This window comes from Sinocyclocheilus anshuiensis, unplaced genomic scaffold (genome assembly GCF_001515605.1).
Source record: "Sinocyclocheilus anshuiensis isolate Anshui unplaced genomic scaffold, SAMN03320099.WGS_v1.1 scaffold472, whole genome shotgun sequence".
NCBI classification, from domain to species: Eukaryota; Metazoa; Chordata; class Actinopteri; order Cypriniformes; family Cyprinidae; genus Sinocyclocheilus; species Sinocyclocheilus anshuiensis.
In genome coordinates, this window is record NW_015557102.1 from 41,032 (window position 1) to 55,944 (window position 14,913).

Below are 14,913 nucleotides of genomic sequence, written 5' to 3' on the forward strand. Positions count from 1 at the left end.
TGGCGTAGTTTGATGACGCCATGACTGAGTGTGGAATCATGGGAGTTGTCGTCTTCATCCCCACAGCCGATGCAATCCGACGGGACTCGGGATGAAATCATGTTCATGGATGAGCTAATGATTTATTAACTAGTAGAATGAAGCAGGGTGGGGCGGAAAGCCGTCGAAGCGAAACGAGGCCACTGAATGAGCGCGACACACAGCTCGAAAGCAGCGGAGCTTTTATTATGCCACAGTTGACCGCTTCCGCTCCTTCCGGTCGGGAGTATGTCGTGGGGGGGGGAAGCAGCGCTGTTTTATCATACTAGATACATTTGTAAGTTCTGTTATAATGCTACTCTGTGCGGTCGTCACCGGTCTATTAAAACGCACAACATATTAAAGCCTCTTTGGTGTTTCCATGTTTTCTACAAAACAAAACCGGAAATCGAGGGGTTATGACGTCATTGGCAGGCGACACAATGACACTATGGACACGGTCCGTGTCACTAGTTAAAATTGCTTATTTCTCTGGATTTAAACATTCTTCGAAACATTTGGGATAATGTAAGTACACAAGTAAGCAAAATATATAACACTTCTTATTCTTACCCAAAATTACAAAATGGAAGAAAGAGTTAAAACTGAACACGATCTTGCTACTCAAGCTGTGTATGAACATTTTTTATATATATTTATTTGCTGCTTTTCCATTTTGCATTTACTTGTACTTTTACTTTCAATACTTAAGTACGTTTAAGATTTTTAAAAATACTTTTCGTACTTAAGTACAATAAATATCACATACTTTAAGACTTTTACTCAAGTAATATTCTAAACGGTGACTTCAACTTCCACCAACATCATTTTCTGGTAAGATATCTGTACTTTTACTTGAGTATGGCTTTCAGGTATTTTATACACCACTGCACTTTTGCATTGATACATTACAAGTTGCCAAACTTTAATGCATTAGCTGCTAGACTAAATAAAGAAATAATGATAATGAAAGAAGCCCAAACCAAACATTACTAACCAGTAGACCACTTGAAAAACCCTGCATAATGAAAAACAACAGTAGCTGGCATAAACACTTCTAGAGATGTATTCAATATTTTTGCAACTTTTATTTTTAACTCCGTTTTTAGGGCCTTAATTTAAAATATGCAGCTACACCTTCCCAACTCCAGAGATCATTCTCACCTCAGTTTAATATACAGTCATGGCCAAAAGTTTTGGCAGTGACAAATTTTGTATTTTGCAAAGTTTGCTGCTTAGGCTGTTGTGGTGTTCATTCACATTGTTTCTAGATTATTGTGTAGAGTGATCAGATGCATTTTAAATAAGTGCATCTGCCTTAGATAAGACTTAATTGGCCAAAAAATGTACTTTTCACAAAAAAAAAACAAATTTCACTGTTTTTGATCCTGACACAAAATGACCAGCTAACATTAATTGACTAATCATATCAGCAGCACATGTGAAAGTGTGAATGAGTACTAGTCAGGTTAATCACTGTCATACTAATTAGCAGACTGATTGCTATAAAAGGAGGGAAGAAGTGCTTCCAATCATTGTGTTCTTGTTAGCAATGGTTACCTCCAAAAAAAAAAAACCCATGCAGCCATCATTGCTTTGCATCAAAATGGCCTCACATGCAAGGAAATTGCTACAAAGAATATTGCACCTGAAAGAACCATTTACCGGATCATCAAGAACTTCAAGGAGAGAGGTTCGACTGCAATGAAGAAGTCTTCAGGATGTCCCAGATTGTCCAGCAAGCGCCAGGACGGTCTCCTCCTGAGGAGTCAGCTCAGTGCAGAGCTTGCTCAGGAATGGCAGCAGGTTGGTGTGAGAGCATCTGCACGCACAGTGAGGCCAAGACTTTTGGACAACGGCCTGGTGTCAAGAAGGGCAGCAAAGAAGCCACTTCTCTCCAAGAAAAACGTCAAGGACAGACTGAAATTCTGCAGGAAGTACAAGGATTGGACAGCAGAAGACTGGTGCAAAGTTATTTTCTCTGAAGCTCCCTTCCGACTGTTTGGGACATCTGGAAAATCAATTGTTTGGAGAAGAATAGGTGAACGCTACAATGAGTCCTGTGTTGTGCCAACAGTGAAGCATCCTGAGACCATCCATGTGTGGGGTTGCTTTTCAACCAAGGGAGTGGGCTCTATCATAATTCTGCCCAAAAACAATGCCATGAATAAAATGGTATCAAAACGTTTTGCAAGAGCGACTTCTTCCAACGATCCATGAGCAATTTGGTGATGATCCGTATATTTTCCAGCATGATGGAGCACCATGTCACAAAGCGAGTGATAAAGAAGTGGCTCAAAGATTATTACAATGAAATTTTGGATCCGTGGCCAGGCAACTCCCCAGATCTCAGTCCCATATAGAGAACATGTGGTCAGTCCTCAAAAGGCGAGTGGACAAGCAGAAGCCCACAAATTGTGATCAACTCCAAAAACTAAGAAGGCAAGAATGGATCGCCATCAGTCAGGATTTGGCCCAGAAGCTAATATCCAGCATGCCAGAGTGAATTGCAGAGGTTATGAAAAACAAGGGTCAACACTGTAAATATTGACTCTTTTTTTTTGCTAATAAAAGCCGTTAAAACTTATGCTTATCATTATTTTTCAGTATACCATGGAAACATGCGGGAAAATAATCTACAAATACTGAAGCAGCAAACTTTGCAAAACACAAAATTGGTCACTGCCAAAACTTTTGGCCATGACTGTACATTGAGTGCACCATCACTTTGTGATAAATGGCTCCGTTAGATGATATTCAAAGTCCTTAGTGCCATAGTGTGATATTTGACATTATATACACCAACAAGAAAAAGTGATGATAATCATCTGATTTCATAGACTGTGTGCAAACTCAAAAAAAAGAAAAAAAAAAAAAAGAATCAATATGACAAGCATAATGATTTTAAGTGACTTTATTTATACTTTATTCTGCAAAATCTCAATCTAGAAAAGGTTAATATAATTCATTAATCAAATAACCCATCAATTAGGGTGACAAACAAAAGTAGCTACAAATATGCTCTCATCTCTTCAGGGTTCGGCGAGGATCCCGTCCATTGGTGATGGTGACCGTGGGTTTTGATCCCTGTTCTCCACCTGGAACTGGAGAAGCACTGCCACTGTTCCAATGACTGCGGTTCAAATGACGTGCACCACCTGCACCATAGGAGGGCTCTCGGGGGACAGGAGAAGGGAAAAAACACAGCAGAGCCGTTTGCTGTGAGAAGAGAAAAGGATGGTCCATATTACAGCTTATTCTGGCCAAGAACCACCCATTAAGACAATCTGATGACAAATTTACACCTGCAAAGGTGGCACAGAAATGCTTCTGAAGAGGCATTTAGATTTACACAGATTGTTTAATGCTGCTCAGAGGTGGTATAAGTAAGGGATAATGCACGGCTAGCTGTGCATCAAACGATTTTAATGCACAACGTGGAGGCCAAGAACCACCCTCGGCAAAGTGTATTTAAAGGGTGTATTCACACCAGGAAAGTCTGCTAGTTCACTTGCTTTGGTCCGGACCAAATACAATGTTGATTTTTTTTGTTTGTTTGGTGCGGTTCACTTTCACATTGCTCTTTTTGCAAGTGAACCAGCAATTGTAAACAAAACAACACGTGTGCTTGAGGTCATCCATTCATTGGTTCATCCATTCAACCGCACCAGAGTTCTTTGGAAGCGGACCGAGACCACCTCTTCAGCTGGGTCTCGGTAAGGTTGTTTGGTCCGCACCCGAGTGCGATTGCTGTATTCACACCTGCCCAAAAGATCCGCACCAAGAGGGGAAACGAACTTGAGTTCGATTCAGTCGAACCAAACAAGACAGGTGTGAATACACCAAAATCGTTTAATGCACAGCTAGCCGTGTATTATCCCGTTTATACCTTGGTCATTTGCCAGCATTCACAAGTTAAAGCTGTTAATGATGTTTGCAGCGCAATATTTGACTGGAAGGGTAAAAATGACGGTTATTTTCGTCATTTTGTTAGCTCTAGCATTCTGCCCGCTTCAAATCAGACTTAGAGATAAAATAGTGCAGTAAGATCACCTTTATTTGAATGAATTATAGCATTTATTTGAATTAATTATCGATCAAGAGAGAGAGAGAAGTATGCTGAGGCCCCCTGGCGGGGAACCACTGGATTACTGGGATGGCAACAGAAGCGTTCAATTAAACATGATCATTTGCAAATTTGTCAAACAACCATTCAATTTTCTAAAGATTCAGAAACCTGTAGGTCCTGCAGGTGGCCCAGGAGTCGGTATACTAGGAGTGCTGCCATGAGCTTCTGTTTTTACCTGTTAAGAGATTAAATAGACACTCATTATGTGCTCATACTGTTCATGCCCTCTGAGCAGTATTTTTGCACTCACCTGGGTGTTGTTGATTTGGTTGATTTTTGCCAGCACCTCTGGGTTGGGCTCACTGAAATTTGGCACTTCTGAGAAATTCATACAGAACCTTCGATAGATGCAAGAAAGTGCTGGTTATTGTTTCGGTGTCAAAGATCTTAAGTTCAGTCAGCTGTGAAGACTTACTCTCCGATCTTCTGAAGGTCCCCCGTTCTTCCAATATACAGTGTAAGACAGCCTTTGAAGAGAGATGCATATCTGAAATCAAATATTTACACCAACAAGATAATAAAGAACAAATAAAAAAAATGAATACAATTATCAAGATTAAAAATATTATCAATAATAAACAGTGTTGGGGGTAACGCATTACAAGTAATGCGAGTTACGTAATCGCTCCATCTATTGATCATTATACTAAAATGCAATTTTAGTGAGCAAGCAAATGGCTTGTTTTAGGGTTAGGGTTAGGGTTATGAATTAAATAAAGGAAATGTAAAAGGTGAAACTCTTTTAGAGGTAAAAATGCACTGACAAGGACGTTATAAATCAACAAATTACTATGAAACTGCAGGTAAGAAGCATTAGACTCGTTACTGATGAGTGGTCGACCGATATTGTTTTTTTGACTGCCGATGCCGATATCTTGGAAAGTATATAATTAAAAAGGAAGTAAACACTGTAACCAACAGGGCATGCAGTATTCTGGGAAGTTTGTGTGCATTAATCATATTTTTTCAAATGCCCAGGCGCTGCCGTTCTCAGCGCGGTCAAAATAAAAGAACGCATCGGCCAAACAGGAAAACTTATCGGCCGATGCCGATAGCTGAAGCTTGCGATTATCGTAAGGGGCGGTACATTTCCGACGCGCGCTTGTGGTGTTCGGCCAATCACAATGCAGTGGGTCAGCTGGCCAATCAGAGCAGACTGCACTTGTCAAAGGAGGGGGCTTTGTTGAAAAAGATGTGTTTGAGAGAGGCGGGGCATAGAGGACCTACAATAATGTACAGTATTTGAAAAATAATGTGTTTTTTGAACATTAAAGCATGTCAACATATTCTGTTACACCAAATACACAAAATAATGATCTTTAAAATAGCATCATGACCCCTTTAACACCACCTAATTACTCATGTCATGTTCAAATTAGACACTTATATATTGATGTACTTAGAATTGGCTGGACATGAAAACGTATTGATCAAAGTAGGTTAGAGGCTATTTCTGTCAGATGAAAACGGATTGCTTTAAAAAATGACTTTGAAAAGGATACTAATGATTCTAAGGAACAAGACAGACACAAAAAGCCATGGTCCAACATCTTTATTTATTTGCATTAAAAGAATATTTTGAAAAGAGCGTGCTTCAATAACAACTTGGTAAACAGGTGTCACAGAAACGTTATGAGGTCTCTGCTGTAACTGAGCCTTTTCTTTGGCATGAATCATAATGGTTTTAAAATATGATAACCAAGACAACATATAGCTCTCATATATATTATGAAGACACTGACGCAATTAACTTCTTAAAAGATATGCAAATAAAGATTAGGGATTACAAGCATAAGCAAAAATTAGTTCAAATTTGTTATATTTTTAAAGACGTAAAACCTCATCCCTTTTCACATCTGAAAAAGACATCCACCCAAAGCAAAGATACACACTTAAGTTTTTGTTCAGCACTGGAATACTGAAATTAAAAATATGCTCGAATTATTTGCAGAAAGCAACAAAATTTCTATTAAAACACAAAAATACATTTGACATACATATGTTACTTGTATGTTTTATATTCTAATAAGGACCAAACTTTCAGGAAAAAGTACTTTCATTGCTCAAATATTTTTCAGTACTGTCCCTCAACAGCACCATTTTATTTCTGGGTTTGCATGATAGCGACAAATTTTGCTAAAGTGTGCACAAATATCAGTAAATTGTATTTATTCTAAAATGATGAAATGGGTATTTGCCCTTGGTGTTAGTCAGTTCTCACATTTCGAAACTTCAGTTCAACACTCCAAACAGATTTTCACTTTTTTTGTACTTTTTCAGATCTCCACACTTCTCTGGCTTATTTGCATTCAGCTGGGCTGATCGAATCCTTCATCACTTTCAGAAATATGCCTGTAATCTAAACTGGCCTCACAGTGCCTGTTTCTCAGCCAGCATCATGCCAACGGGAGCTTGAGAAATGGTCTCTGAAAAGAGCCGTATATCAAAAGCAGGAATGCTTTCTGACTATGGTCCGAGACATATGTGAAGCTCAGGGAAGACCAGGATCCCCCATGTAAACTGCATTCATGATTCAAAGCAAATGTATGTGAGCATGGTGTGTTCTCAGGAAAGAAAAAGGTTGTCTAAATGTTTATTAGCCACTACAAAGCAAAATTCTAGAATTCAGAAATTATATTTTTAGTATAGTTTTGGACAAAACACTTCCCAACTAGCTTTCTCACATCTTTTGGTCTCTGTATTAATGAGTTCACAGTATACATAGTGTGACTTGATTAAAACCAAAATGTAAAATTGAGTACATTACACATTTTTGATCAACACAGACATAGTACATGGCAGTAGATATGTGCTGTTTAATCTCAAAAACAAAACCGAATTGGACCAAGATTGGAAATAATCTAGGTTGCGTGAAATCAATATCACTTTCAGCTGTGCACAGGCTGTTCCAGAAGAGATGCATTGGATGAAAACCAGGCTACTGTTAAAAAAAGTGTCCATGGGATAGATGGAGTGCACTTGGCGACCGTTGACTCCTTTGGCTGTAAGCGATTTGTTTTCCTTTGCCAACCTTCTCAGCTGACAGGTAGGCACCACCAGAGGAAGATAGAGTGTGCAGTAATACCAGCTGGAATGGTTTCTCACAAGTGGAAGGTTTGTAACAGACTGTTGGATTAGATGGACAGATAAGACTGCTTTCACATTCATTTCTGCTAAAAGACTAGGGACTAACTAAAGTGATATGGGATTTTAAAGCAAATGTCATATAGTTCATGAATTTTGCCTTTTGAATAGACTGCATTGTAAGTGTATTCTTAGAGGACAGGGCAGATGTCTGGGTTCATGGCGGGGATGGCTGGCACTGATAAGGGACAGAGTGTTTTCTCAGCTTAGGAGGGTGTCCTGGGGCTGGAATGGAGGGTCAGGACATTAGGATGCTTGTCCTACAGCAACACCCTCTGCTTGGCCTGCAGCTGCTGCTAGAGGGCTGTCTTCACTTTCTTTTCCCTCTTCCTGCTCTCCTTCCTCTTCATCGTCTCCCTGTAAAGCATTGTGGGACACTTCTTTCTTGGAGGCGTCCTGGGGCAGGGTCACAGAAAGAGCATACTCCTCGCTTACATCTTCTGTGATGGACAGCTCAACCTCAGCTGTGCCATTCAGGATGTTAGGCACCTCCTCTTTCTCCATTGCTTCCACAGCTGCCTTTACTGTTTCCTCCTGTGCTGGTGCAAGTTGGGAGTGGACCTCTCTGAAGGACAGGTCTTCAGTTGGGCTCTCAATGGGGGCCAGTTCAATGGAGGCAACAGGGCTCTCAGATTGAGCTGAGGCCTCAGCCTCTGGGTCGGCGTCCCCACTGCGGTTCTTCTTGATGTTAAAGGTGAGAGGAGAGACCTTGAAAGAGGAGCTCTTGGCACTAGGGTTCTTCTGGTGGTTTGGTGTCAGACTCTTCTTGATTTTCTCACGCTGCTCTGGGGAGACAATCTTGGTGCTGAACTTGTTCATCTTCTTCTCAATATTCTGCCTGGAGAAAGCTTTCTTCAGGCTGTCCACTTTCTTCAGGCTGGAGCTCTTGATCTTCTCAGCTCGAGATTTTTCAACTCTGCTTTCACTCTCGAGGTCCAAAATGGCCAAAATTTCATCTTCATCCTCTTCTGGTCCCTGCTCCTCATCCGAGGAGAGGGTGATGGTCTGAAGGCCCTCCTCTTGAGAACGGTTGGCATTCTCCTCCACTTCAAGTAATGGTGCAGGTTCCTTCACAAAGACACTTGAAGGGATTTCATTTTCCTCCTGCACAAGAAAAAATGAAAAAGATCTAATAAATTTTTCAGTTCACATACAGCATTATTTTCACACCACATATGATTGCCTATAATATACACAGTTCTGCCAATACTGCTGCTCAGAATTAATAAATGTTATTGTTGTAAAATGGTTTCAATGGTAAAAGTCAGTGCTGAAATTGCTGCCTACAAGATTTGTATTTGGTTGTCTAGACAACTGGAGTCTAAGAATGCTGATGACACATAGAGCAGTCATGTGTTTGTGGGAGATATCTTTAATTGTTTCTACATAACATCATACTAATGCCTTTCAGAAGGTCTTAAGATTATCGAAATGCCTTTTAGAAAAGGGTAAAAGCTTCAGGGTGAGGTCCATAGCTTAGTAGCAAATGACATGAATCTAATGAAGTACTTCAAATGAACATGAAAAAAGAAAAGTCACTGTCTCTGGTACTCTGAAATGTCTCTAATAGCCAGTATCCTGGCCAAATTAAAATCCCAGTGGAAAAAAAAAACACTACTTAAAATGTACAACAGGACACCTTCAGCCATTTGTCTATGGCTTTGCATTGGTCAGTATGAAGGGGTTTAGAAGTACAGTGAGCCTGAACTTTTTTAATAGTTTCTGGAATTTGTCTTTTAAAAGATTATACAGTGTTGCAAACATCATTAAGGTCATTCTGCTCAGCTTGTAATATGAATTGTGTAGTGTGGATGCATGCTTTTTTAAATGACACAAGGGGACAAGAACATCTGTTGTGAAAAACATTGTGTACCGACCCTCTTTTCCCTTTTGGAGACAATCATAAAGGCTGAAGAATAGTGAGACGATAGGAAGGAAGGCCAGGCATGACCCTACACAACTCCAATCAGAGTTTCCACTGAGTTTTGGAGGACAGCTAGGACAGAAAGAGAGGGAGAGCACGGCAACTGGAAAAAGAGGGAAAGCAGAAAGCAGGGAAGTCTGGTGTAGGGCTTAGAAAGGGAGTAGGATGAGGTTCAGGAAGCATTTGGGGTGGAGTGCAGCAATAGGGACACCTGGACAGAAGCCCTGTTTGCCCCCCACCCATCAGAAAGTTCCACGGCATCTCAGAAATGCGCAGGAGAGCCTGAGAGCCTCTCTCTTAGCGATAAGACTCTAAATTCTGATACGGATGAGATCATGTCACGTAGGAAACCTCCCAGTTAGTCACTTTAACTGTACTGTTTTCATACATTCTGTAAGCACACACAGACGTATTTGAATACCCCTTTGTGTATGTTTGGGCATAAAAAAGATCTTCAAACTTACAAATCTCAAAGTCCACTCCAAAGAGAGATATTTCGTTTTTTTTTAAATCCCTTTTCAAGAACTACAACGAACGGCTCGTTTGGACTACAGCGTTTGTTTTCCGGGTTTTGTGATATCAAAAAGCGGCCCATTAGAATATCATTAAAATAATTCCCGCCTACGGAAATTCGAATGGTTGGGGGGTGGGGAGGGGCGAGATCGTGGGCTGAGTGCATCAGACAAGACGACGACGAAGAAGTGCTGCTGTAGCCTCAAGTTTTCACAAGTTACTACACATGCACCTGAATAATTATGTATGTAAATATGTACGTTACAATTATGAAAACGTTTTTTTATAATAAATTGCTGATAGTACAATACTGGACAATGATGTAATCTGCAGAATTTACACTTCAATTATGAGACTACAGTGTTTCCTATACATTGAGTGCGGGTGTTTTTATATCACTGTATTTCTGAAGGAAACCGACTGTCTTCAGAAATTTGGATTGGCAGTGTTTTTTTGAGCGAAGCACTGCTTTGTGTACAGCCGTTACCTGGGAAACCTTGATCTCTGCCACTCCAACAGCAGAGAATGAGTTTGCATATATATGCCGCCTGGGAAACACTGGACTATGGTATAAATAAATTCAACTGTATTACAGTTTCACTGCAATTCATGTTATAATGTTAGAATTAAATAACAATAAAAATAATACATATGCACTTATCTGTACATAGTAAATGCAGTTATTTTTAAGCGGTTGTTGACATCCTATCTAAAACGTGATTTAGCCAAAAAAAAACAACAACAATAACGTTACCACTCTAATATGTCTTGCAATATCTGTGCGTGCAAAGGTTCTTGCGCGATCCTCTTGTTCAATGTTCTCTGGGTCTGAATCCGGCTCAAATTTATATGGCAATATTGACGCCATCCTTAACTAAACCGGAGCAGACGGAACTTGCTGCTTTGGCAAGGGGCGGGGCAGTACTGAACACCGTCTAAGCTGTTCACCAATCACAAAGCACTGGGATACCTAACCAATCACAAAACATTTAGTTTTTCGGAAGGCGGGCCTTCATCAAACCAGGAACTAATCGAGCCGTTTGTGCCCGGCTGGTTGAGAAAGGTATTGTAATAATGTAAATTATGTAAAAAATAATGCGTTTTTCGAACCACCAAGCATGAGAGCATGTTCTAGTACACCCCCAAAACAAATTCAAGACATTGTAAAAGAGCATAATAAAATGTCTTTAAAGCGACATTCTTTTAAATGATCAGTTATGAGTCTCATTTGCTCTATCAAGTTCTATTTTATTCCTTCTATCAACCGCCAAAGAATTGAGATATAATAGGCAGCGAAGGATATATCTAAGCTGTCTTCAAAAAGCAAACAGATGAAGGTACCTTAGTAGAATGTTATGCAAACATTGAATTTAAGCATGCCTTGATGCTGCTTATCTCGGTATACTGCCTGCCAAGAGCCTTAACGTTCACATCTGCTCTTCTAACATGATAGAAAGGTTGTGTTCCCCTCTGAACCCCCTGTTGTAAGTCTGGCCTCTGAAGCTCTCTGTGTGCGAGGGAATACGGGTTTGGCCTGTAAAAGTGGAGGAATAGGTTTGACCTAACAGAAGAGAATTTAAAGGATACACGATGACTGACGGTAATCCCTGTGGATATATGCAATGCGCTAAATCGGGAGAAATATCGCTTTGGGATTTAGCAGATCTGTCCACCCACGAAAGAGCTTTACTTTGGACAGCAAATATGGATCAAAGGTATTGGTAAGATATTGCTGGCACAGTTTGAGAATGAATCTGGCCAACTCAAACTTTAACACAGAATTTCCATGTTCCATCAGTCTCTGATCGGAGTTACCAATTAGTTAACTTGGATGCTTAGACTTAGAAACACAGCTCTGTAGAAAACGATGTGACATAACATTGGCCGTAATTGTATATTTGCATTTAAGGATCATGAAAGCAAAGTGTTGTATGTCGGTGTATTGTTTCCCTCCAGCTGCTTAGAGAAACAGTCTCTCTCTTTTTTTTTTGTTGTGATGGGATTGTTAGAGGTTGTTTTTGGCAAGGTGCAGTTTTTCATGAACCTCCTGATTATCACAAAGAACAGATATACAAAGTCTTGTATAACAGTGATATCGTCTGTGATATTTGGCGCATGTGCTTTTAAGCTCCCAACAGATTATGAATTTGACAATAATGAATGCAATTCATTTATTGCACCAAGTTAAAATTGTAACCATAGCAAGCACAAATAAACACAAGTTATCCTCCTTCAGGGTCATATTTAGAAATACTAGTAATACTATGTGCAATTTTTAGACGTATTACAAAATTACCAGGTCACATTTCACCACAAAATGAAAAGACTGTTTTAGAACCATTAAAATTGTTGCACTGTGACATTATGTTTCTGCAAACATTATTAAAATAGAATCATTCTTTTCAATTTACATATATTAAAAGCATTACCATGACATGTAATTGATCATTTACATAAAATGTTTTTCCCCAGATTACAGTAAGTAAAATACAATAAGGATAATGAATGAAATAATGCAATTGTTTCAAATTAAAGTAATGATAGTTCTTATTGTTTATTTAGTTTGTTTTAACATTGTGGTGAAATAAGAATATTGTGGGATTCATGAGATAACCCTAAAAAATGTGAGTACATCTGTTTTTGTAGTGTTTATTTATGTATTTATTTAGCAAAGCTTTAGAAATAGGTTTTACGGTACAATTTACTCAACTCAGAGGAGTCAGTGCTGTGTATAGTTGAGTTGCTGCATTGTTTGGATGCCTCTGATATTGCCCTTTGTTTACATTTGTTTATATTTGCATGTTTTCAAGTACTGTCCTCAAGACTAGGTGGCAATCCGTAGCTCAAATTGTCAATTTGAAAAGGTAGAGGAAAAAGGTGCTGAGCCACTGGACTAGCCTGTGTGACCAGAAGAGTGTCTATCAACAGACATTAAATCACTTTTTAGTCATAACTGTAGATAGTACAGCAATGCCAGTAACTCACAAATCCCCACCATGTAGGAAATTCTATAAGAAAGAGAGTGGAGTGTTGACATTTTGATATCTGTCTGACAGCAGGTTGCGTAATTGCACTGTTTAAAGTGAACAGTTTCTCTTGACTTAACCTGGGTAACCAGGTTCAGGCTTGTCCCTGGAACCTGTGCATTTTAAATTACGTAAGATGAACAGATTATGCTTATGGCATAAACATACAGCCCTCAAATTAAGCATTAAATACAGCAGCTACAAACAGGTTAAAGAATTCCTCCTTTCGGCCTCCAGAGACACAAGTTCCTGGTGTTTTCTCAGTGGGGAACCAAACGGTTCATTTCATGCATTCTGCCTTTTAGGTATGAGATCTGGAACTGACTTGTAAATGACTATAACCTCAGGTAATTCAAATTTTTTGGACTCTCTTAAAATATGTTTTTGTCACTACAGAGCATGATTACCTCATGTTGAGCAGCCTGTCAAATGATACACTAGGTTTGATTCATTTGCATACTAAACCGGTCCCTCTTGCCTCAGGCAATGTAGCACTTATGATAGCCGAGTTGATGTACGTTTTCTCATATATGCATGAGAATATAAGGAGCTTTCACAAGGGGTAAATACAGTTTCTGTTACAGTTTATGGTTATTCAAGGAATCCATTTTTAGAGAATGTTTTAGTAAACAGTGTGAGCTTGAGTCATTGCATACAATGCATGCTTTGTGCCTGCACTCTTTGTGCAAGAAAAAAGACTGGTTTTTATTTGATGTTTATTTGACCAGATGTAGTCCTAATAGACACAAAAATGCCTGCATTACTTTATGCCCTTTATTCTCATCATAGTCTTAGTTTTTACAGACAACAAAAGTTACAAAATAATATCCTGGGCTTTTTTTCTTCTTCAATATAATTAAGTTATATAGACCAATTTGCTTTAATGCTTAAAGCTTGAAAAGTCCATTCTTCATTAATTAATTTATTATTTAAAAATTCCTTTGTATTCTGCAGAAGATAGGTTTGAACAACATGACCATGAATAAATTATGACAGACTTTTCAGTCAAATATACAATTAAAAACCTTTTGATCTAAAGGTCCGTAAGCTTAAATAATTAAAATTAGTTTGTTGATAATTATGAATGACTTCACATTAATACTGTTTATGAATTTCTTTACAAAATGTATTATTTCATACATGGAATTTTCAAATAAATAAAATACATAGGAATTTCAGTTTTTTAAAGGGATGAATGGACTTGTTAGTTAAAAGCAGTCCAGTAATTCACTTGTACTTTAAAGAAGCTAAAATATTTGGTTTGACTTAACATTGTTTGGTGAGTATGTAGTTCCTGTAGATCTATTTGTATATTACATATTTCATTTATTAGATATGTTCAAATGTTTGACATATGTATGTCCACAGATATACACACAAACACCTCTCTGTACCTTGCTCTCTCCTCTCTTTGCTGTCAGTTGTAGCGTTATCAGAGACGCTGTCCAGTTGTTTTCCCAATATTCACTTCATGCTCTAAACACACTTGACATACACGTCACATTGAGGCCTACAGGAAGCAGCTGTTTAACCTCATACACTCGCCCTTGTTCTCTGCTTTTGCATCATACGTGAAATGTAGGCACATATTCGTATACATTTTCTGTCTCTACACAGGGATCTTTGGGACACACTGAAAGAGAGAGAAAAGAAAGAGTAATGTTTGTTTGGAGTGTTGGGCAGTAACTAACTAGAAGTAGCATAACTACTAATATAACATTTTTTTTATTTTGTAGCAATAGCATGATGGTTTAGCTAGTTAGTTCATTGGATGCTTCATTTTAATTAAAGGAATAGTACACCCAAAAATGAAAATTTGCTTGAATTTTACTTTACCCTCAGGCCATCCAAGATGTAGATGAGTTCTTCAAACCATTTCTTCTGTATTATTCTGTAGTAGTGCTTTCTCCAGTGAAAAACTCATCTTGTCTGAATCAGCTGAGAAATATGCACAGATCAAAACTGTTTACAAGTAAGGAACAGTCCAAATCAGTTCTAAACAAATGTCAGTGAATTTTAATGTGAGTTAACAACAGGGGATGGACTGGAGGAAGCGTTAACTGAAGGACTGAAGTAGTGTGGATTACTTGTGGATTACGGTGGTGTTTTTTTATCAGCTGTTTGGACTCTCATTATGACGGCACCCATTCACTGCAGAG

The 14,913-nt window shown here is 38.8% G+C and overlaps 1 protein-coding gene and 1 pseudogene across 1 annotated transcript in view; both read right to left on the reverse strand.

Annotated features, from left to right (window-relative positions):
* Positions 1 to 3,019: 3,019 nt before the first annotated feature.
* Positions 3,020 to 6,547, reverse strand: LOC107677532 (SOSS complex subunit B2-like; annotated as a pseudogene).
* LOC107677589 (serum deprivation-response protein-like) overlaps positions 5,685 to 14,913 on the reverse strand; it is a 15,440-nt gene continuing 6,211 nt past the window's right edge. Inside the window, exon 2 of the mRNA XM_016472531.1 lies at positions 5,685 to 8,395. Coding sequence (XP_016328017.1) covers positions 7,538 to 8,395 — 858 coding nt within the window. The 3' untranslated portion in view covers positions 5,685 to 7,537. The remainder of the gene's footprint in view (positions 8,396 to 14,913) is intronic.